The sequence below is a fragment of the Rhamphochromis longiceps genome, linkage group LG17 (assembly GCF_057381845.1).
Source record: "Rhamphochromis longiceps isolate RC_006_pf linkage group LG17, R_longiceps_female_GT1.1, whole genome shotgun sequence".
Lineage (NCBI taxonomy): Eukaryota > Metazoa > Chordata > Actinopteri > Cichliformes > Cichlidae > Rhamphochromis > Rhamphochromis longiceps.
Genome location: NC_140573.1, coordinates 22,600,664 through 22,622,780, shown reverse-complemented (window position 1 = coordinate 22,622,780; position 22,117 = coordinate 22,600,664). Strand labels below are relative to the sequence as shown.

Here is a 22,117-nt window from a genome sequence, read left to right as displayed (position 1 = left end):
GCCAGATTCTCACTCACTATTTTTAAATATATTAGCTGACTTTTGTGTATGACTTTTGACAACCATGTAATTTTTGAAATGTAAACCTTTCAACTCTACTCTACTAACTCTATTACTAGTCCTCCAATAGTACTGGAGCTGGAGAACAAGAAACAGTACATCCTTAAAGTAACACTGAAAATGTCTCTGAGCTTAAATTAGCATGAGCGGAGAGTGAGGGCTGGATACTTTTTAAAGTGCAGTCAGGGCGTATTTGATGCTGCACGTCCTTCTGTAAATAGGCTTGATTTAGCAGTTGGATTGAAGATTCTCTGTTTGTTGAAGGCTCTTCTGTTTATGCCTATGCTCGTTTAAGCTGGGATATGATTCTTACACAAGCACACTCTCAGTCGCAGAAAATACACGACCTCATTGTCGAGGAAGCCACAAAACCTAATTATCACAGACAGACAATGACTGCATCACTTACACAGCCCTTCTTTTCTGGGTGGGAAGGTTAATTCAGTTAACAGCTGGCAGGCTGGGGTTTGACATGACTCTTCCATTTGTTTTCATGTTTTTTTCTTCTTCGTGCTTTTGGTTTTCCTCCTTAAAAAGCGAAGCAGCAGCTCATCTTTTGTGTTTTGTTATCGCTTTGCTTTTGTTGCGGTGGTCTTGTCCTTGTGTTCACACGTAAGCGCAAATATACATGCAGTGGACGGCAGCAGGCTAATTCTAACACACTGACTTTGACAGTTGGTCAGAGGCAGAGGAGTCTGACGAAGACATCAGGAGGTACTCGCTCTTCTTCTGGTCTCGACCTCAGAATGATGTGACCCTTTGACCCCTCAGTCTCACCTCCTCTTCTTTCTCCTCTGCTTCTCCTCCTCTTTCAGTTTTAACCCCATTTGTCAGTGTTACTGTGCCTCAGAAGAAGTTGCCATTTTGCAAATAGCCAGGTTGTTGTTCTTGAACACATATATATAAGCTGTCTTTTCTATACCTATATAAATAAATATTATATAGTGTTAGTCATAGACAAAAACCATAATTCTTTAGTGAATACACAGCTTATAATACTGAAATTAAAAAGCAATGCAAGGTTGCCAGTTTATTAATGCAACATTATTTTACTTTTATTGATTTTTTCTTTTGTTTTGTAAAGAGGTAAAACGTCCAGTAAGCGTTTCATTATTTTAACTTTTTAAATACAGAGATTTTCTTTATCTAATGCTTATGAGGACTTGAAATGTGATTGAAGTTAAACCTGAACCAAGTTCAGTAAGACAGCAGCTTAATGAGGAACCACAGATGGATCACTTATTGGTTTATTCTTTCTTTCTTAAATGATTTTGCTACATCAGGTCATATTGTGTGTGTTCAGGACCGTCAGCCTTCAGAGAGTGTTCTGCTCATTGTGTTGCTTTTTGTTCACGTGCCGTCTGTTGTTTTTGTTTTTATTGCTGGGAGTCATTGGACCCCCCCATTCAAAAAAACAAACAAAAACCAAACAAACAAATAAACAGACTATAAACAGACTTTCTGATGCAATTGCGATATTTCTGCTAGAAGATAGCACCAAATAAGCAAACGGGAGCTGGCCACTTTATTACTTTTTTTCTCCAAAAAAGTTTATTTATAATAGCGGTTTGTTGACAGTGGCAGTTGGATGACAGACCTCTCAATCTAATGGCTTCAGATCGAAAAATATACATGTGGTGACTTTGAGGAAGACTTTGTTGGTAAGAAGATTAATTTTCTTATGATTTGAGGGTAATATGATGGTTATAGAATAAAAATTGTAGGCATGCCAACAGGTTCAAAAGAAAATTTTAATTAGAACTTTTCCCCCTTTTTTTGTCTGTTAATTAGTCCACTGGAGCCTTCTCATTCCCTCAAATGGGCGAAGCATTTTGTGAATTTTGTAAAATCTAGATCATAAAAATAAATAAAAGTATTAGACTTATAACCTTGCTAGTTGATTTAAAGTTTTAACAACAAACCTGTGTCAGAGGAACAAGACCAGAGAAAGAAAAACCACAGCTGAAGGATACCCCAACCATAAATATGAAAAAATTAGATGAGAAATGGGATTTTTTTGACAAATTGTTAGATAATTAAAAAATGGTATGCAAAAACTAGAAATGTTTGCACACTGGTGACTTTCATTTTCAGGCTTTGAATGGTGTTTCCAGTTTTGGACGTACAACAGCATATACTGGGATTATTTGCTTTACATAATCCCATCAATTACTAAGTTTAAGATGAAATCAGCAACTGGGAGCAAAGATGTATTGTTCCCTCTTAGACAACCTCAGGCACCCCTTAACCAACACCTCATCACATGTAGACAATCAGTAATTAAGCCTAAGCAGCACCCAAAGACTCCTTACACTGCCACCTCAAGGAGCCAGCTGTATAATAGACTTTCTAACAGGGTCTATACAGGGAGTGCAGAATTATTAGGCAAGTTGTATTTTTGAGGAATAATTTTATTATTGAACAACAACCATGTTCTCAATGAACCCAAAAAACTCATTAATATCAAAGCTGAATGTTTTTGGAAGTAGTTCTTAGTTTGTTTTTAGTTTTAGCTATTTTAGGGGGATATCTGTGTGTGCAGGTGACTATTACTGTGCATAATTATTAGGCAACTTAACAAAAAACAAATATATACCCATTTCAATTATTTATTTTTACCAGTGAAACCAATATAACATCTCCACATTCACAAATATACATTTCTGACATTCAAAAACAAAACAACAACAAATCAGTGACCAATATAGCCACCTTTCTTTGCAAGGACACTCAAAAGCCTGCCATCCATGGATTCTGTCAGTGTTTTGATCTGTTCACCATCAACATTGCGTGCAGCAGCAACCACAGCCTCCCAGACACTGTTCAGAGAGGTGTACTGTTGTCCCTCCTTGTAAATCTCACATTTGATGATGGACCACAGGTTCTCAATGGGGTTCAGATCAGGTGAACAAGGAGGCCATGTCATTAGTTTTACTTCTTTTATACCCTTTCTTGCCAGCCATGCTGTGGAGTACTTGGACGCGTGTGATGGAGCATTGTCCTGCATGAAAATCATGTTTTTCTTGAAGGATGCAGACTTCTTCCTGTATCACTGCTTGAAGAAGGTGTCTTCCAGAAACTGGCAGTAGGACTGGGAGTTGAGCTTGACTCCATCCTCAACCCGAAAAGGCCCCACAAGCTCATCTTTGATGATACCAGCCCAAACCAGTACTCCACCTCCACCTTGCTGGCGTCTGAGTCGGACTGGAGCTCTCTGCCCTTTACCAATCCAGCCACGGGCCCATCCATCTGGCCCATCAAGACTCACTCTCATTTCATCAGTCCATAAAACCTTAGAAAAACCAGTCTTGAGATATTTCTTGGCCCAGTCTTGACGTTTCAGCTTGTGTGTCTTGTTCAGTGGTGGTCGTCTTTCAGCCTTTCTTACCTTGGCCATGTCTCTGAGTATTGCACACCTTGTGCTTTTGGGCACTCCAGTGATGTTGCAGCTCTGAAATATGGCCAAACTGGTGGCAAGTGGCATCTTGGCAGCTGCACGCTTGACTTTTCTCAGTTCATGGGCAGTTATTTTGCGCCTTGGTTTTTCCACACGCTTCTTGCGACCCTGTTGACTATTTTGAATGAAACGCTTGATTGTTCGATGATCACGCTTCAGAAGCTTTGCAATTTTGAGACTGCTGCATCCCTCTGCAAGATATCTCACTATTTTTGACTTTTCTGAGCCTGTCAAGTCCTTCTTTTGACCCATTTTGCCAAAGGAAAGGACGTTGCCTAATAATTATGCACACCTGATATAGGGTGTTGATGTCATTAGACCACACCCCTTCTCATTACAGCGATGCACATCACCTAATATGCTTAATTGGTAGTAGGCTTTCGAGCCTATACAGCTTGGAGTAAGACAACATGCATGAAGAGGATGATGTGGACAAAATACTCATCCATCCATTCATTCGCTTCCGCTTATCCTTTTCAGGGTCGCGGGGGGCGCTGGAGCCTATCCCAGCTGTCATAGGGCGAGAGGCGGGGTACACCCTGGGGAGAACATGCAAACTCCACACAGAAAGACCCCGGCCTGATGGTGGAATTGAACTCAGGACCTTCTTGCTGTGCGATAACAGTGCTAACCACCGTGCCACCGTGCTGCTTACAATAAGCGGAAATAATTATTTTAATAGTGGTTTAGGTTTAGCAAATACTCATTTGCCTAATAATTCTGCACTCCCTGTATTTCATCTATACCTCTGAATATGCACAATTTAAGACAGTACAGTTCTGAGAAATGGCTGAATTCGGGTATCCTAAACGTTTATATATATTACTTACTATACAGCCAGATATGGACGAGAAAAAAACAACTTTTAGAGACAAAATATTAGAAAACTGTCATCATCACAGCTCTCTGACCTCATTAACGACTTCACACCAGAGCGGGTCTCAGCTCAGACTCCCAGCAGTGGTTTTTGACGTGTTGATGTTTGTATTCATGATTGTGTTGCTGTAGATGATGTCATGTTGTTTTTTATCATTATTAACTGTTGATAATTTGCAGCTCATCATTAACCTCATCCATGACCTTCATATTTATCCCTCATATCTCACAAGTTGTTTTTACATTGCAGTGGAGTTTGACAGATTTACAAACATAATCCTCCCTCTCTTCCTCCTCGTTTTGTTTTTGTTTTTATGTTTGGGTCCCACTTTCATAAAGCTGATCAGAACAGGAGTACTGATCTTATGTTAGCTTTAGCCTTTAGATACAGCAAAAAGCTACATACTGATAACTGTAAATAAAGCAGCAATGTTGTATTATGGTGCTGAATTCAATGGAGAGGTTTTAGAGAACAAAAAGAAATTCCCAGATTAAACTTAAAAATTTATATTTAAAACGTAATGTTGGAATTAAACACTAGTATTTTTATTTGTTCAAGAAACAATATTGCTTTACTTTTTTTAGGTTAGCTTTTCCTTAGTGAATGACTTATTATATTAATAACTAAATACTTTAACAATCATAAGGATGCTGAACTGTAAGCAACATTGCTGTGAAGGTGGATCAGTATTTCTGCTCTTTAAAGCTTTATGGATGCATGACCTGCATTTTTTTACCTAGTATCTGTTTGCCTCTATTTCCTGTGGTGCACACAGCAAGAACAGAAACTCTGTTGCCTACGCTGCCCAGAAGTCCTGGCTGCTCAACGCTACTGTGGAGGAAAACATCACCTTCGGTAGTCCATTCAACAAACAGCGGTGAGAACCCCACAGCTCACAGTTACAGCTCACCTCAGCGGTGCTTTGTGTTCACATTGAGAGCTTTCCTGACATGTTCATGGGTGTTTTTCAGGTACAAAGCAGTGATTGACGCGTGCTCTCTGCAGCCAGACATTGACCTGCTGCCATTCGGAGACCAGACTGAGATTGGAGAGAGAGTATGCAAGTTTTTAATTTGCCTTAAAAAAAAACCAACATAATCACATGAAGGGATTTAATTTATCTGTTTCTGTGTCAGGGCATCAACCTGAGTGGAGGGCAGAGGCAGAGAATCTGTGTGGCCAGAGCTTTGTACCAAAACACCAACATCGTCTTCTTGGTAAGCTTAAAATTCCCTTAAACTTTCTTTTTAATGTTCAAAACATTGGAAACTCTTCTGAGTTCTGTCTTTTTTTCTTTTTTACAATGTGCAATTAGAATTTTTTTTAATGTAAAATAAAGACTTTTACTCCTAATTTGTAGCCAAATTAGATAATGCCATTTCTTTACAAGATTAAGTTCTGTAGTATTCTAATCTTCCCTTTTTTATATAATTAAATGTATCATGCAGTGATGTATTATGTGACACACAGTACATTGTGGCCGTTGGGATAATGACAGTGAATGCTGTCATTTGTTTATCTGGCTGAGTAGTTGTGTAATTTCCTGCTGCCACCTCGATTTTTAGTCCATTAGCAAGCATACATTCCTCATTAAAATCCATCAGTGGAATTCTTTTATACACTCATGACCCTTTGTAATGTCTACGATGGTTAAGAAAAAAATGAAATGTATAATGAGGAGGGAATGTTTTTCTTTTGTGCTGTTCATATCTGATATCAGGGCTGGAATATATGCGTCATACACTCCCACATCCCACAGCCATAACACAGGCTTCATTAACACAGTATAAAACACATTATAGCATCCGCCGTCCTGTTAGCACAAAGATTAATGGACATCTGGCTGTTATCCCGAGGAGTTTAAGTTGTGATGAAGAGCTGGATATAATCAAAATTATCTCAGAAATCAGGTAGAACAGGTAGTACAGAGACACAGGGAGAATTTACTAACTTTTACATGGTGCAACTAATCATTTCTGCTTGGAAATTTCACATTACAGTTTTTTCCATTGTTTCATAAAGTATAAATATCTATTTACGGATTTACCTTTATTTAACCAGGAAGTCTAAGGGAGATTAAATGTATTTTCCACAAGAGGAGCCATGCAAACCGAATTTATATAAAAAATACAACAAAAGTACAACATCTACATCATGATGTACAATATACTAATACCTACCTGCCTCCACATGCCTCCTTTACAGCATTCCTTATGATGGAAACTGAAAGCTTGCTTAGGTTTAATCTTTGGGCAGGGATAGCTCAGTAGGTAGAGTGGTGGCCCCATGATCGGAAGGTCGGGGGTTCGACTCCACTGAACGGCTACCCTGATGTACCCCTGAGCAAGGTACCGTCCCTACACACTGCTCCCCGGGCGCTGCACTGGTGGCTGCCCACTGCTTCACTGGGTGAATGGGTTAAATGCAGAGGAACTATTTCCCTATGGGGACTAACATGCACACTTTACACTTCTGCAGATTATTCCATGTCCAGTGTTGCAAGGAAATGCTGTACATAAATAGACTGAAAATAGACTGTACATAAAAAATGTACACATGTGAGATCTCCCACTGGTCCAGGACCTTCTGTTTTGAAGCCTCGAATTGAACAAACTGACAGTCAACATTTTGGTTTCCAAAAGCTTGAAGTGATGACCTTTTGACATCACAGATTCATCCAGCCAACATAGATACATGCTAATAAAAGCTAACAAGTGGACAAGGCGGCAGCCAAAGCTACTTGGCAGTCAAAGTAGTCTCTCCCCTCGTAATGGAAATTTAAAGACTGAATTTCAATTGGAGAGTTTTTGTCCAGCTATCATAAAGAGAGAAACTCTCCACAGAAACCAAAATCGTCTTTTGTGACTCCACAGCTACTTTTAGGTGCTCCCTTGTCACAAGGGGTTACCAAAGCAGGTAGCCCCCAAAAATGCCTTTGCAGATATAACCCCAAAGGGGATTTGTGCCTTCAGCCAGAAGCAAACCAGTGACTTTTTACAGTACTTGCCAAAAAATATGACACCTCTCAACTAGCTTTAAAGTTAGCATAGTGTATGGAGCAAGCCATTTGAGGAACTGCATATTCTTGCACTTCCTGTTGGATTCATTTTCAGGTTAGAATCTTTCTGTTTGATTTTTAAAAAACTTTTCTCATGGCAATTTTTAAAAAAAAAAGAAAAAACAATCAGTGGTAATTTGTACAGATAGTACAAAATAGACTTTTCTAAGTAAGGGTTTGAGCATTAAGATATAGACTATTGTTTATACTCAAGAGACTTTTATCCACCACATCTCTAATTAAGGCTTTGTCTGTCATAAATCTGATATACATCAGATTTGCTTTTCATTTGAAAATAAACTCAATTTGAAAGTCTTTTATGATCATAAATACTTCTCACAAAATGTGATCCTCCAGGTATTCACTTATGAGAGTGAAACATGACAGAGCAGAAGACATATGTGTCAGTGTTACAAATGTTAGTTTAAACCAGTTGATTACATACGTATTCAGGACTAAACATTTTTAAAAGTGAATACGTATAAAAGCATTTCAGATTGAGAAAGTCATTCGTTTGTCAGATTAACTGATATCCATGCTTCTCTCTTAAATCTTGCAGGATGATCCATTCTCAGCACTCGACATCCACCTCAGTGATCATTTGATGCAAGAAGGAATCCTTAAATTTCTGCAGGATGATAAACGAACCGTGGTCCTCGTGACCCACAAACTGCAATATCTTATACATGCAGACTGGGTAGGGCCTTCTGTTTGCAGGAAAATACATGTCATAAATTCAGTTTTCATTGAGCCTTAACATTATATTGTGTGTTTTGTCCAGATTATAGCAATGAAGGATGGTACAGTCCTGCGAGAGGGAACTCTGAAGGACATTCAGACTCATGACATTGAACTTTATGACCACTGGAAAACCCTGATGAACAGGCAGGATCAAGGGCTGGAGAAGGTACGGTATAAATCTGCAGCTGTCTAAGTGTTTAGTAAAGCTTTCTGTCTACTCTAATGTTTCTCCTATTATATCCACTCTTCCGGTGTGTAGGACATTCAGCAGGACAGTCAAACAACACTTGAGCGGAAGACGCTGAGGAGAGCTTTCTACTCCAGAGAGGCCAAGAACCAAATAGATGATGAAGATGAAGGTGACAGATTCCTTTTCAGTGTAACTGGTTGAGTCATGTTGTCAGAGTTTCCTCCTGAAAAGACATGATGACACATAGACATAGTGCCATCTTAGGGTTCATTGTCAAAGTTTGGTGGAGTGCTTGTTTCTCCAAAATATTCTAGATTTACTGTAGGAAACATGTTAGTACTCAAAAGTCCTTCTAGTATTTTAATTGAATGTAACTTATCACTAATTAGCACCATGGCATCTTCAATACCATCTGTGATGATTAAAATGGTTAATTTATAATCACCTTAAAATAAAAATGATATCTTCTAAATGGGATTTTATTCTAACAGAAGAAGAAGCCGAGGAGGAAGACGATGACAACTTTTCCACGACCACCAACAGAAGGTCAAAGATCCCGTGGAAGGTAATCCACTCATCTGCACAATGACATTTTCTCGTGATTTAAAGTGTTGTTAGCAACAACATTAACTGCCACAAAAGAAAAGTAACCTGAGCTAGTTTACTGGACAGTTGTTTGGTGTAGTGTTAGTTACCTGCTACAATTTTTTTAGAGGAATAACAAGTTTGACCGACCAAATAACCAGTGACTACTGCTTTTCTTACTATGATCCATGCTGCTCTCTCAGGTGTGCTGGTGCTACCTGTCTTCTGGGGGGTTCTTCATGGTCTTCCTCATGATTTTCTCTAAACTCCTCAAACACTCCGTCATTGTGGCAATCGATTACTGGTTGGCTAACTGGACGTCGAAAATCAATAACAGTGCAGAAACAGGAACAGACATGTATATTAATGGAACCAGACCCACCAACACCGCAGTGCAGGTACAATAAGTCTGTCATGGGTTTTAATGGGTTTTACTGGGATTGTAATTGGTTTTATTAGGATTTTAATGGGTTTTATTGGGATAATGTATTAAAATCACTTATGAACTGAATCTCCTGTTGACTCTCTGAATGTTGCAGAGAGCATAATAAGGGAAAATATATACAAATTAAATGTACATTTTAACTGAATGATTAAAAAAATCACAAATGCAGAGATCAGAAACCAGTTGGTGACATCACAGTGGCTCTATTTGTATTTTAGAAACATTTAATGATAATATTAGTTTCTGACATGTTGCTCTTGTTTCTCCATGGTGTGATTTCTGTCTTGTTGTGTGTCACCGGGGGCAGGACTCCTACTATCTGCTAGTGTTCATCATCTTGTGCGCGGCTGGAATCACTTTATGCCTCATCACCTCCCTCACTGTGGAATTTCTTGGTCTTTCTGCAGCCACCAACCTGCACCACAACCTCCTCAACAAGATCATTCACGCTCCCATCAGGTACATAAAACAGAACTGCAACAAGACCAGAGTAGACATCTGTAAAAAAGCTCGAAGCTCACATTTAATCTTTTAAGCAAACCTACGTCTGCTTTTATAACCTGTTGGAAGTTGTTTTTGTCTTTTACATGCTGAATTCTTAGTCTTTTAATCTATATGTGTTTACTTGGTAGTAAATGTGTGTGTAAAAGTTGTATTTTTTATTTTACTTATAACCTGTGCTGGTTTTTTGCGCTGAAGCGAGAATGGACCCTGGAGGTGAAGCTGTGCATTTGCTGGTTAATTAGCGTTCTGAGTTTGAAGACTAACAAATATCCTAAAGAGTGAAGCCTTTACATGGGAGCTTCTTGATATGTGGATTAACCTTTTTAATAAATCTGCTGGCGGTTTTGATCCAGCACCTATGTCATTGTGCCATATGGCTCAACTATGGCTGTAGGAAGTGCCCCAAATAATAATAAGACTGGCACTAGAAGACGCAGAACTGAGCTTTTCCTGAATGGTGTCTTGGGTCACCCCTAACGATGGGGTGAAGGGTGCAGTCATTTAGACTACTGTGCATCAAACGTTAGTTTGCACTTCTGTGCAGGCGTTTTGGGTATGTTAGACTTGGAGGAGCAAGGACATGGATGAATTATCTCTGGGCTGGGTTGGAAAACGCCGCAGTGTGCTGTTGGAAGAGTAATATGTGGTGATGAATGGAAGAGAGTCAGGGGAGCGTTGATTGTATTTCCTCACATCACTTTTGTAAGTGGTAGAAAATCATCAGAATCAGAATACTTTATTGATCCCTAGGGGAAATTATGTAAAATGGATGGATGGATCCGCTGAACAGTGTGTTTTTGAGTGTGACTGGGGACTTTGGCGAACCATCCTCACACTTGAGCCACATCTCTAAGGAAACAGTTGAGTTTTGTGTGTGTGGCTGCGCTTGTCCCGCTGTTCTTCGCTCATCATCGGTCTTCGTAATTGATGGAAAGTTTTCTGTTGCTCTTTCTGCAGACTCCCTCTCTTTTCTTCAGGATTACATAACCCTTATTTAAACACCTCTCTCCACAGGTTCTTTGACATCACTCCTTTGGGGCAGATCCTCAACAGATTCTCAGCTGATACCAACATCATCGACCAGGTAAACTGATGAATTTGCATAAGAGATAATGGACTCGAGGCCCATGAGGAAGCGTGTACACAACTGCTGCACTGAACAGATGTTTTAATTATTATTCCTGGTTAGCCGTCAAAGTGAAGTTGTGATTTGTTTGTGTTTTGCTAAACTAAAAGAAGGAAGCAAACATGACTGAACTCCCACTTCCTCATTTCCTTTCATTGTAGCATATTCCTTCAACGCTGGAATCTTTGACGAGATCCACGCTGCTCTGTTTGTCAGGCATCGGGGTCATAGCCTCAATCACTCCTATTTTCCTGGTTGCCTTGGTTCCTCTGGCTGTGGCCTTCTACTTCATTCAGAAGTATTTCAGAGTCGCCTCCAAGTATGTCCACAGTGTATTTGTTGTAGCTGCAGCGCATAATTTTTCTATCTAAACAAATCAGGGAGTTTATTTAGATGCAGTGAGCTGAATCTCCTCACTGCAGGAAACAGGAAACATCAACTTGATGATTTATGGGAACATGAATTCTGAATGAGTACACCAGAGGACATCATGCAAATAGGATTCAGTGTGTAATATGCATGTGTACACTTGTGCATGGGAGATTTCATATGAAGTGATATGCATACTGTAAAAACACCTCCTCTCAGGGACCTCCAAGACCTCGATGACTCAACACAGCTTCCTCTGCTCTGCCACTTCTCTGAGACTGCAGAAGGTCTCACCACCATACGAGCTTTCAGGTACACGCTTGTCTTTTATGCACTGAAATTTGCAACCCTTGTTTTTTTTCTAAAAATTGGTCAAAAAATGTGAATGACGATTTTACGGCTGCTTGTTGTGCTCTGCAGAAGATCATTCGTAAACAGAAGAAATCAAAACACTGGTGAATTTTTTATATTCTTCAGTTCAAACTACTAAAGTTCAAACTGGAAATCAAGACGAATACAGAAGATAGCGTGTATTGGCATAGCTTTTGTAAAAGATGTACTTCAGTCATGTTTTACAGGCATGAACATTTTTTCATGTTTATTTTAATGTTTTGTGTCTTTTTTTCTTCTGCCTGTGGTAACTTGAGTTGAAAACAAGTGAACTTCTTTTAAGTTCCTGAAGATGTTTCAAATCTCACGTTTTTCCACTTCTGATGCCACATTTAGATAAGAGGTAGAACATCGTCAAGAGCCTAAAAGAAGTCCACTTACTTTCATGTCAAGCCCATTAAATGACCTTGACCTGGATGACTGAGAAGCTAGACTGGCACTGTAAGTCAGCGGTTCTCAAAGTGAGGTCTGGGACCCGCAGAGGCCCAAAAAAGCTCACTGCATAATTTGCTATGAATCGTAAGTTTGTGCTGTATTATTACAAATATAAAGATGGAGACATTTTATACCAATGTTTGGGCCCAATAGACACTGATATGAAAATAGCAAAGTACAAGTACTTTGTATATACCTATAGTTTTCAGGCATCTGTACTTTACATGACTCCTTATTTTTCGGACATCTTTTTGATTCCTATCGCTAAATTTTAACACAAATATCTCTACTTTCCATTCCTTACATTCTCAATACAGACGCATTACTCTAGATTTATCACATTTAAGGGTAGGTACTGATTCTTTCTCATCACTGCACACCTTCCAGACTTCCAGCCAATTTTAACCTAAATAAAGGGAACAATAACACATAAAAGACAACTTTACTGGTGTATCCATCATTGCACATGACTGATCTAAAACATATAAAAATGAAAGAGGCAAAGCAAAGACATAAAATCTTTCTGCAATGAGAGAGGAAATGTGCTGTTAGTGACATTATGAGAGCAAATGAAGACACTGGGCAGCTAGCTTTGCTCAAAAACAACTCGTAGAAAGAACGATTTTTTTACTTTTGAAGAAAAGTTAAATCAGTACTATTGCTTCAGAGGAAACTATAGTATTGAATAGACCAATCACAACACCTGTGGGATGCGTCAGTGTGACGTGCAGTTCCATTTCTAGGCAAGAATACATCATGTTATGGTGTAGGCTACAGCTCCTTATCCAGCTAGCTATCTGGCACGCGTAGCCAGGGCTTTATCTGCTGCAGACCGGCTTTGACTGGCTTTTGCATTCAGTCCTTCACAGGCATCACCTTTGCATGCCTAATTCCAAACTTTGAAGTTGAGTCCACACAGTGTGACTACAGAAGAGATCTCCATAGAAAACACATGACAGTAAATGTGTACATAAACATTTGGTTCTTTTGCATAACTTTTGAAGCTCTTTTCTGAACTGAGTGGTTTCGTATTTCGGGCTGACTGATAGAGCGAAATGACTGAGTTTGTGAAGTTATTGAAGATGATCTTTGCCTGTGCAGCAAGGCTTGGAAAAATCTGGAGACCGTTCTAATGGTCATTAAACACGTCTTTATTGAGGTGTCAAAACACTTCATTAAGGGTACAGGGAAGGTTGTCTTCATTATGGAATGAGTTAAAGTGTCCGTTAGCACTTTTTATCCTGTCACCTTCCACAGTAGAGCTGTTCAGAGCCCTTTAGATTGATAGGATTGCCGTCTTTGCAGCTCTCTGGTAAGCTGTCACAGTTTAGGTTTTACTTTCAAACATTTTGTGTTGTGCTTTGCTGCCGTTCCTGTGGCGGTAGCGAGAGAAGTATCTTCTTGTATTTCTGTATTCAGCCTCGTTCCCATCGTCCGGATAATCCAACATTAAGCAGCTCTCACACTTTTTTCTCCTCGTTTCCCCTGAGGACTTCCTCTTCCTAACACACACAAATATACAAACACTGAAGGACTCACACACACACAAAAACAGTGAATCTGGTGTTGAGACAGATTCTTGGCAATCGTGGGATAGTTCCCATTATCGTAACCACTGGTCTCCTTCCAAACCACGTCTGGTTTAGATGGCAGTGATTTACTACTGAATACAAACAAAGATAAAACTTTGCTGCCGTTCCTGTGGCGGTAGCGAGAGAAGCATCTTCTTGTATTTCTGTATTCAGCCTCGTTCCCATCGTCCGGATAATCCAACATTAAGCAGCTCTCACACTTTTTTCTCCTCGTTTCCCCTGAGGACTTCCTCTTCCTAACACACACAAATATACAAACACTGAAGGACTCACACACACACAAAAACAGTGAATCTGGTGTTGAGACAGATTCTTGGCAATCGTGGGATAGTTCCCATTATCGTAACCACTGGTCTCCTTCCAAACCATGTCTGGTTTAGATGGCAGTGATTTACTACTGAATACAAACAAAGATAAAACTTTGAGATTCACCAGGCTGAAGTACAGTCGAGCTGCTCCCCTTCTTTCATTGAAAAACAGTGTACTTCTCTTACTTCCTGTTTGCGTTTTGTTTGTTATTTGTACTCCCTGTGTGAGTTTATTGTTTGTGTTCATTATTGAGGATTTAGGGGAAGATGATGTCAGCAAGTGATCAAAAGCCAAAGGCAGGAGGGCACCAGCAGTTCAGTGCATTGGTGAAGCCGTTAAACAACTGATGTGTCTTCTGTTCAATTACATGTTTGCTGCAGACACGAGGCTCGGTTCAAACAGCGCATGCTGGAGCTGACCGACACCAACAACACAGCGTACCTGTTTCTGTCTGCTGCCAACCGCTGGCTCGAGGTCAGAACGGTGAGAAACTCTTTTCATCGGACTCAGAAGAGGAGAAAGTGTTTGGTTATATAAATATGAGAGAGAGAAGATCTGAAGCTTTTGCTGCGGGTTGGGATTTGTTATGAATATGTTGTATTAGTGATATTTTGTTTCCTGATGTCTCTGCAGGACTACCTTGGAGCAGTGATTGTACTGGCAGCGGCGGCAGCTTCAATATGGAGTTTCCATTACGGGCTTCATCCCGGAGGTCTGGTGGGCCTGGGCCTTACCTACGCCCTCACTGTGCGTTTTCTCTTTTATGTACAGTTATTATCTTTTTTTTACTCTTTATTCAGTCAGTGAGTTGCCCTCCATTCGTAGTTAGACACTAATTTAAATTACTGTGTTTTAAAAGCAAGTTTTTCAAACCTAAATTGACGCGGGGTTACGCGGCAGAACAAACAAGCTGAGTTTAAATTATATTAATTACTATTTAATGGATCATTTGTGCTGTGTAATAAGTCTGTGTAAAGATTCATTCAAAGTGATGCTGACGTATAAATTTGATCTCCATGCTACAAAAATGCCTCTGTGCAGGTCACCAACTACCTGAACTGGGTTGTGAGAAACCTGGCAGACCTCGAGGTTCAGATGGCAGCTGTGAAGAAGGTCAACAGCTTCCTCAGCACAGAGTCTGAGAACTACGAGGGCTCTATGGGTAACTCAGTGTTAGGCTGATGGAGCAGATATAGCAACATTTTGTAAATGTTTATTGTGATTTACATCCCTGTATTCATCATAAGCTCTTCTTAATCAGAGTCTTTCTAAGAACTTACTCCTCTTTTCATCCTTTCTGGAGGTATAGACCTAAAATATATAAACTTACTTTGTGGGGGAATTATACAATCAAAAATGCCTTGCAGTGCCCTCCACATCCGTCTCCAGCAGCCTTTAATAACCAGACAATCCCAGTAAACATGCGAGTGGTTTGCACTGTGGTTTCCACAGTTCCTCCAGCAAACCTTTGGGCCTTTGGTGTCTATTTACTGCTCAGCTTTGACGTCTTTGATGGAAAAATGTGGCCTAAACATGGCGGAGTATGTCTTTAGATCTCCACCAGCAGCATCAGTATATAAAAGTGTGATAAAATTGCATCTGCAGTGCAATGGCACAAACTGTGGACTTTGTAAACACATTTAGACATCTGATGTTACACACACACACACACACACACACACACACACACACACACACACACACACACACACACACACACACACACACACACACACACACACAAACACAAACACAGATCTATGTATGGTTATTTGCCAAAGGAATGGAGTGGACTGTGACTGTACAGTATGCATGTGATGTGAGTAGGTTCACTGTGTTCAGTGAGTGTATGTGTGTAAAACCTTTTTCATAGTTTTATCTTTTTTGCTTATGACTCCAGAAGTTGTGTGTTTGGGTTTATGGACTGTTTCTATGGCGAAATGCAAAAGCTGCTGGCATCTTTTTTTCCCCAGTTGAAGAGATGGCAAAACATGAACACTTCATTATTTAATCAATCAATAGCATAGTACCACTGAGAGTACTAATGCCTAGCCAGGCCAAAATTAAACCTAACCAAACCCAACCAAACTATTTTACATGTTGTACAAAACGGGAAAATGTTTCGCTGGTCAGCCAAAGAACATTTCTCCGAGGCAGAGCAGCTACAGTATTTTGGGAAACATAACAAAAACAATTCCTGAGCTTGATGAATGGATAGAAAGTGAAGGGATAAAAAAGGAGGCACGATGGAACGAGAAAATACTTTATCTCAAATTTAAACAAAAAAAAAAACTGAAACAAAGGAAAGTCCAGTTAAGAACTGGCTCTCTGTCTGTATCTCATATGAGCATCATCCATCTGATTGAGTTTTCCACTGAAGTCTTTTTCTTACAGTAAATGACCCACAAAACCAAAGTCCTCACTGACATCATGGAAGCTTCCAGCAAACTGATAAAGGAGGATAAAGGAGGAGTAAGCTAAAAGCAGGACTATGAAATCCTTACCTTTCAGTGCAGTAATATGATCAATGCAGGACGCAGACTCAGCTTTTTATAGCATGTCATAGGACTGCTAACACGCAAATATTTTCTTTATTTTCTTTAGTTGACTGTTGGAGGCCAAAATCATAACTGATATTAAAATATGAATAATTGCCCAGCAGCGGTTTTATTGTTTACTGTAACTGGAGAGCGTTTTTTTTCTTCATCTTTTTGTTTCAGTTAAAACAGTCCCCTTGGTTTATGACCAAAACAAACAGCACACTAACACAGCAAAGTAAACTTGATCAGAACCACATCTTCTAAACTGTAACATGCTACCATATTAATTGTGAGCATGTTGGAATACAGAGGTTAGCTGTTAGCCCCCCAGAGCCTCTTGACCTTTTCCTCAGTGCATTAGTAGCACTACTGGAACACACAGCCATGGCCCAAAAAGTCAGCATGCCCCTGTTTTAGTGCATATGTAGCACCAACAACAAAATGAGATGTGAAAGAGACAGAGGCTAAATAACGGAGCATAAAAACACCAGGGAGGAAAGAATTGTAACAAACATGTGCAAAAGTGATCAAAATGAATTAATAATCAGTTGTAAATAAGCAAATGAAATTTGGCTACAATATTATAGCAAAGACGTGTAAAAGAACAAAAAACAAAACCTGAGGCGCAGTCACTCTGGCTGTGATTGCCCTCTGCGGGTGATTATACACATCTCTGCCCAGGGATCGTGTTCCTGTCATGAACCACTGTGTGTTCAGGGTTGTGGACTCAAATGCAGGACTTAGGTGACAAAAACTGAACATAAGATGAGCATCTGAGGCTGATTAAATAACAAAGTTCTATAATGTAAGAATTAGCAGAGAGCAAAGCATCCAGGAAACAGTAGGAATACTTCTTTAGAAAACACAGAGAAACCCAAGCTGAAGGTACGGTAAATGGACTGGTCCTTCTGTAACACTTTCTTCTACACCTAAGTGCAATTTCATACCTGCAGTTCATTCAGTCTTGTCTGAATCAGTCGATGAGTTTATAAATTTATAGCTTATTTTGTTTGTTTTTCATGCAGAGAAAAAATTCAAGTGAACTTTGAGAATGTTCAGTCCGCTTATTGGCCAGATGTGCAGATGTGGGCAACAAAAGTAAATATGGGAATAAGGTGCTATGATCAGGATTATTGGAGAACATCGAGAATTCACATTCATTTCACCTAGTTGCTAGTCCATACTGACTTTTGCACATTTATAGTACCTTTCCACATTCCAGAATTCAAAGCATACGAGGCAAAGGGAAGTTTGTTTGTTTTTTTAGCTTAGACCTGCAGTGTGCACCTCTTAGTTGGTTCAGATCGAGGTCGGATCACGTTTACATCATAGATGATTGGTTTTTCACCAACCCCACTAAGATCCTTACTACAAAGGATCTTAGTGGGGTTGTTTTACACCTGAGTGCGATTACTGTGTTCACATCTGCACAAATGAACTGCACCATCGAGGAAAAATAAGTAGAATTCAATTTAAATGGACTAAACACAGCAGGTGTAAAAGCATCATAAGTGCTTTCTGAAAGAGGAAACAGGCGGGAACCAAAACACAGTTGAAGACAATCAATGAATCTGTGAGTGTAGAGAAAGGACGAAACACTCTTCACAAGGGAAAACTGAACTTTCAAAGTAAAGACAGGAAGTAACTAAAGAAACTAAAGAAACTAGACAGATATAAGGAAGAAAAATAGATGAGACAGAAAAAGGAACAGAATGGAAACACAAAGGGGAACTACACACAATCCTAAAGTCAACAGTAACTGAAGCTAAGAACTGAAATCTGGAAAATAAACCATAGACAATGGATAAAATAGGAAATTGCCAACAACTGTGTGAAAAGAAAACTACATACTAACAATAACAGAAACCTTATCCAAAGAAACAAACACAAATCGAGTTTTAAAGGAATTGTTATAGTTTACCAATGCTTACAGAGACTGATGCCAACTGAGTTCTGAAGCCTCAAAAAGCTACAACTTGAGGCAAAAATTAGTGTCATTATCAGATAGAGTACTGGATAGAGTCTGAATCGTTCAAAAACTGCAGGATACTTAGCAGTAAAATCCTGTGGCATATAATCAGAATTTCAGTAAAAGGTCCACTGGCTTTCACCCATACCATCCTGAGCACACCCAGTCCCATCTATGGGCAAAGTCTCCTATCTGTGGTGTTATGACATGGTCTATAGCTCCTGTTTACACCATCCAGGACTGTAACATAGACAGTAGCAGCTGTAAGAGGTCTGCTTTTTGTTGTGGTGTTCTTAAACTTCAAGAGCTGTTTTCTGGTCTGAAGGGTCTGAGAGTGAGTAAGAATTAAAGTTTTAAAAAAAGAGAGGAATAAACCACCTTCTGTGTCTCTCCCTACAGATGCCTCTCAGGTCCCTGAGAACTGGCCCCAGGACGGTGAGATAAAGATCCAGGGCCTGTGTGTGCGCTACGACCCAATGCTCAAACCGGTGCTCAAACACGTAAACGCATACATCAAACCAGGCCAGAAGGTAAATACTGATTCTGTGAGAAGAATGGAATCATTCAATCATTCAGGAGTTTTCATCTGGTAGGATGGTGGAACTAGATTTCCTAAAGTTAATAAAGTCAGTTAATGCTGGATGTGCGGAGGCAAAGCTCCCATTAAGTCTACCATCAATACAATTTTATTTTCATCAATTTTTAAGTGCCTGTCCCTTAATATAAGACAGCCCACAGGGACTTTACAGAGTTCTTCTTCACTCAGAGGTCTGACACTGGCGTACATGTCCATGTTATGCAGCATACCTTTTCTTAAGTTATGTCTGCAGGAGCAGTGAGTCACAGAGGTTTGCAAGGAACCGTGGGCCTCACTTAACACTGCAATGAAAAAGCAGTGTCATACAGACAGGAGAAAATTTTCCCAAGAGGCCCAATGGGAAGTTCAGGGGGTAGAGAATATTTACTCACAGTAATGACTGGAAGGACCGGAGCAGTTTAAAACCCCTGAATGATTCTTGGTTGGAAAGCAACTCCTTTTCATTTTCCTCAAAGTCTGTTGTTAGACTCTGAGCACCTCCTCCAAAACTCCAAAAGTGGAGAGAGTCCGTGTTACACCTATTTGAGTTGTGATTTTTTTTAGAGTCAGAAAAAGACAAAATGGGGCAATCGTGGCTCAGGGGGTTGCAAAGCTCATCTGTAACCGGAGGTTTGCCGGTTCGATCCCCCTGCTCTCTCTGTCCTGGTCGTTGTGTCCTTGGGCAAGACACTTCACCCTGCCGCCTACTGGTGTTGGCCAGAGGGGCCAGTGGTGCAATATGGCAGCCTCGCTTCTGTCAGTCTGCCCCAGGGCAGCTGTAGCTTGCCTCCACCAGTGTGTGAATGTGAGAGTGAATGAATAGTGGAATTGTAAAGCGCTTTGGGTGCCTAGAAAAGCGCTATATAAATGCAATCTATTATTGTTATTATTATTATTAAAACATTAGTAAGCTTGGTTAGTGAACTGCATCTAGTTCATGTTGCAAACTAAGTAAATTACCACATACTTTCCTGTGCAAAGTAAAATTCTCCTGTTACTGTTTCTCAGGAATAACAGGCAAACATGCGTTGCTGTACATTGTACCCTGAGAGTTTATGTATGGAACTGGCTAACTAGCTTAGCACTCTTCCCTCTGAACTACGGCTACATGTGCCTATGAAATAAAAATCGAACTAGCCCCAAACACAGAGGTTTTAAAAACCAGAGTGCAAAAATCCGTGGGTAATATTTTGCAGTTGCTACATCCATCTTCTATACACAGTCTATGCTTGGCATGTATTTTATTCAGAGTAGACGTGCTTACGTATCCAAATGGTTGTGTTACATAAAAACGCACCTCCAGTACAGTAGGATACCTATAAGGACATAATTAAATGTGCTTTGGAGTGCTTAGTAATTCAGACCTGTGTAGCCTCGCTGATCCTTTCCTAAGGTGAACTTTGTTTTAAAGTGTGGAGTGTGATGTTGCTGGAGCTTTCTTTGAACTCACAGCCACATGCCTCTAATAAACTGTAAAATGACACTTGGTCACCAAGCTCCATCCACGCACAGCATGTAGCTGCTACCCTGTTATCACACAGGTGTCTGATGTCTCACAGCAGCATCAAGCGTAGTGAAGCTTATTGGTTTTTCTCTCCTCAGGTGGGGATCTGTGGCCGCACAGGCAGCGGGAAGTCTTCTCTGTCGTTGGCTTTTTTCAACATGGTGGATATTTTTGAGGGTGAGTCTCCTGTCATGCTGTTAGCTCTCCTCACAAGGAGAGAGCACGTTGTTTTTTTCCACTTCTTTCATCTTCAAGCTTTTCTTCCTGTCCCTGGAGCCTCCCTGTTTTTCTCTGGTTCGGTATGTTTATGTCTCATTAAGATAATCGTGTTCTGTTTGGAAACTTTGCGGAAAGATTTCCCTCGGGGTTGTTTCTGTGAGTAGCTCTTGACCCAAGGTTCTACTTGACCCAAAAGGCAAAAACAATCACGCTGTTATGGTCCCCGTTTTTGGTTTCCAGTTTCCTCTGAGTCACTTACAAAATAAAAAAACTTGCCCTTCAAAAGATGTTCCTGACAGGAGGATTTACAGATTTTCAAGAGTAAAATTAAACTATTATGTGAGATTTAATTACTTTTTCGTGAGGTTTTGAGTGGATTCATGATTTCCACATCCCCTTCTGCCCTTCTTTCTTTATTTCTTTTTCTTCTTTGGTTGATGGAAAGCTGTTGTGAGACTGTTTATAAAAGATGGATTTAGTCTCAGAAAAGAAGCTGTTGCCTCTGAATCTTGCAGTCTTCCTAATGGCCAGCAGGGGCAGCTTCGGTGATTGCATAAAAGAGATTTTGCTCTCAGCTGCTCAGTTTTTTATGTTTATTTTGTACACTGTGGTCCCACTTAGAATAAATAATGCAACACTTTCTTTAGGATGCAGAAGTGTGGAGTATCTTTTATTTCTCGCTAGAATTGATCTAGATCTTGTTGTCTTTGAAGATGAAGATCAGGTCTGTAACCACTCGTCAGACTGAGTCAGACTGAGTCAGACTGATTTCAAATTGGCACTTTCATGGAGTTTCTTTGTCAGAATAAATCGACTTTTAGAAATGAGGGAAAATCTGTTGCTGTCTATGTAAACAGAAAGTCACATTCACTACTTAGATTGGGGGCAGGGATAGCTCAGTAGGTAAAGTGGTCACCCCATGATCGGAAGGTCGGCGGTTCGAATCCACTTAACGGTTACCCTGAGGTACCCCTGAGCAAGGTACCGTCCCTATACACTGCTCCCCGGGCGCCTGCTTAGTGGGCTGCCCACTGCTTCACTGAGTGAATGGGTCAAATGCAGAGAAAAACAAGTAATTTCCCCATGGGGATCAATAAAGTATCCATTATTATTATTATTATTATTAGATTCAGGCTCCAGTCAGAACCTCATAGATCTGAAACAGAACTT

General features: G+C 40.0%; 1 protein-coding gene across 9 annotated transcripts in view; it reads left to right on the top strand.

Annotated features, from left to right (window-relative positions):
- abcc9 (ATP-binding cassette, sub-family C (CFTR/MRP), member 9) overlaps positions 1-22,117 on the top strand; it is an 88,385-nt gene that overhangs the window by 49,433 nt on the left and 16,835 nt on the right. For 6 of the 9 annotated variants that reach the window (XR_014908210.1, XM_085387035.1, XM_085387040.1 and 3 more), the window contains 18 exons: positions 736-774; positions 5,170-5,271; positions 5,366-5,450; positions 5,531-5,611; positions 8,012-8,149; positions 8,234-8,359; positions 8,453-8,552; positions 8,875-8,948; positions 9,172-9,366; positions 9,721-9,872; positions 10,932-11,001; positions 11,205-11,362; positions 11,632-11,724; positions 14,519-14,621; positions 14,772-14,885; positions 15,180-15,300; positions 19,047-19,177; positions 20,827-20,905. Coding sequence is in view for 7 of the 9 variants with exons in the window: in XM_085387035.1 (XP_085243161.1) it covers positions 736-774; positions 5,170-5,271; positions 5,366-5,450; positions 5,531-5,611; positions 8,012-8,149; positions 8,234-8,359; positions 8,453-8,552; positions 8,875-8,948; positions 9,172-9,366; positions 9,721-9,872; positions 10,932-11,001; positions 11,205-11,362; positions 11,632-11,724; positions 14,519-14,621; positions 14,772-14,885; positions 15,180-15,300; positions 19,047-19,177; positions 20,827-20,905 (1,961 nt within the window). In the remaining 2 variants the exon portion in view is untranslated. The remainder of the gene's footprint in view (positions 1-735; positions 775-5,169; positions 5,272-5,365; positions 5,451-5,530; positions 5,612-8,011; positions 8,150-8,233; positions 8,360-8,452; positions 8,553-8,874; positions 8,949-9,171; positions 9,367-9,720; positions 9,873-10,931; positions 11,002-11,204; positions 11,363-11,631; positions 11,725-14,518; positions 14,622-14,771; positions 14,886-15,179; positions 15,301-19,046; positions 19,178-20,826; positions 20,906-22,117) is intronic. The other 3 variants (XR_014908211.1, XM_085387041.1, XM_085387038.1) reach the window with 1 other exon arrangement.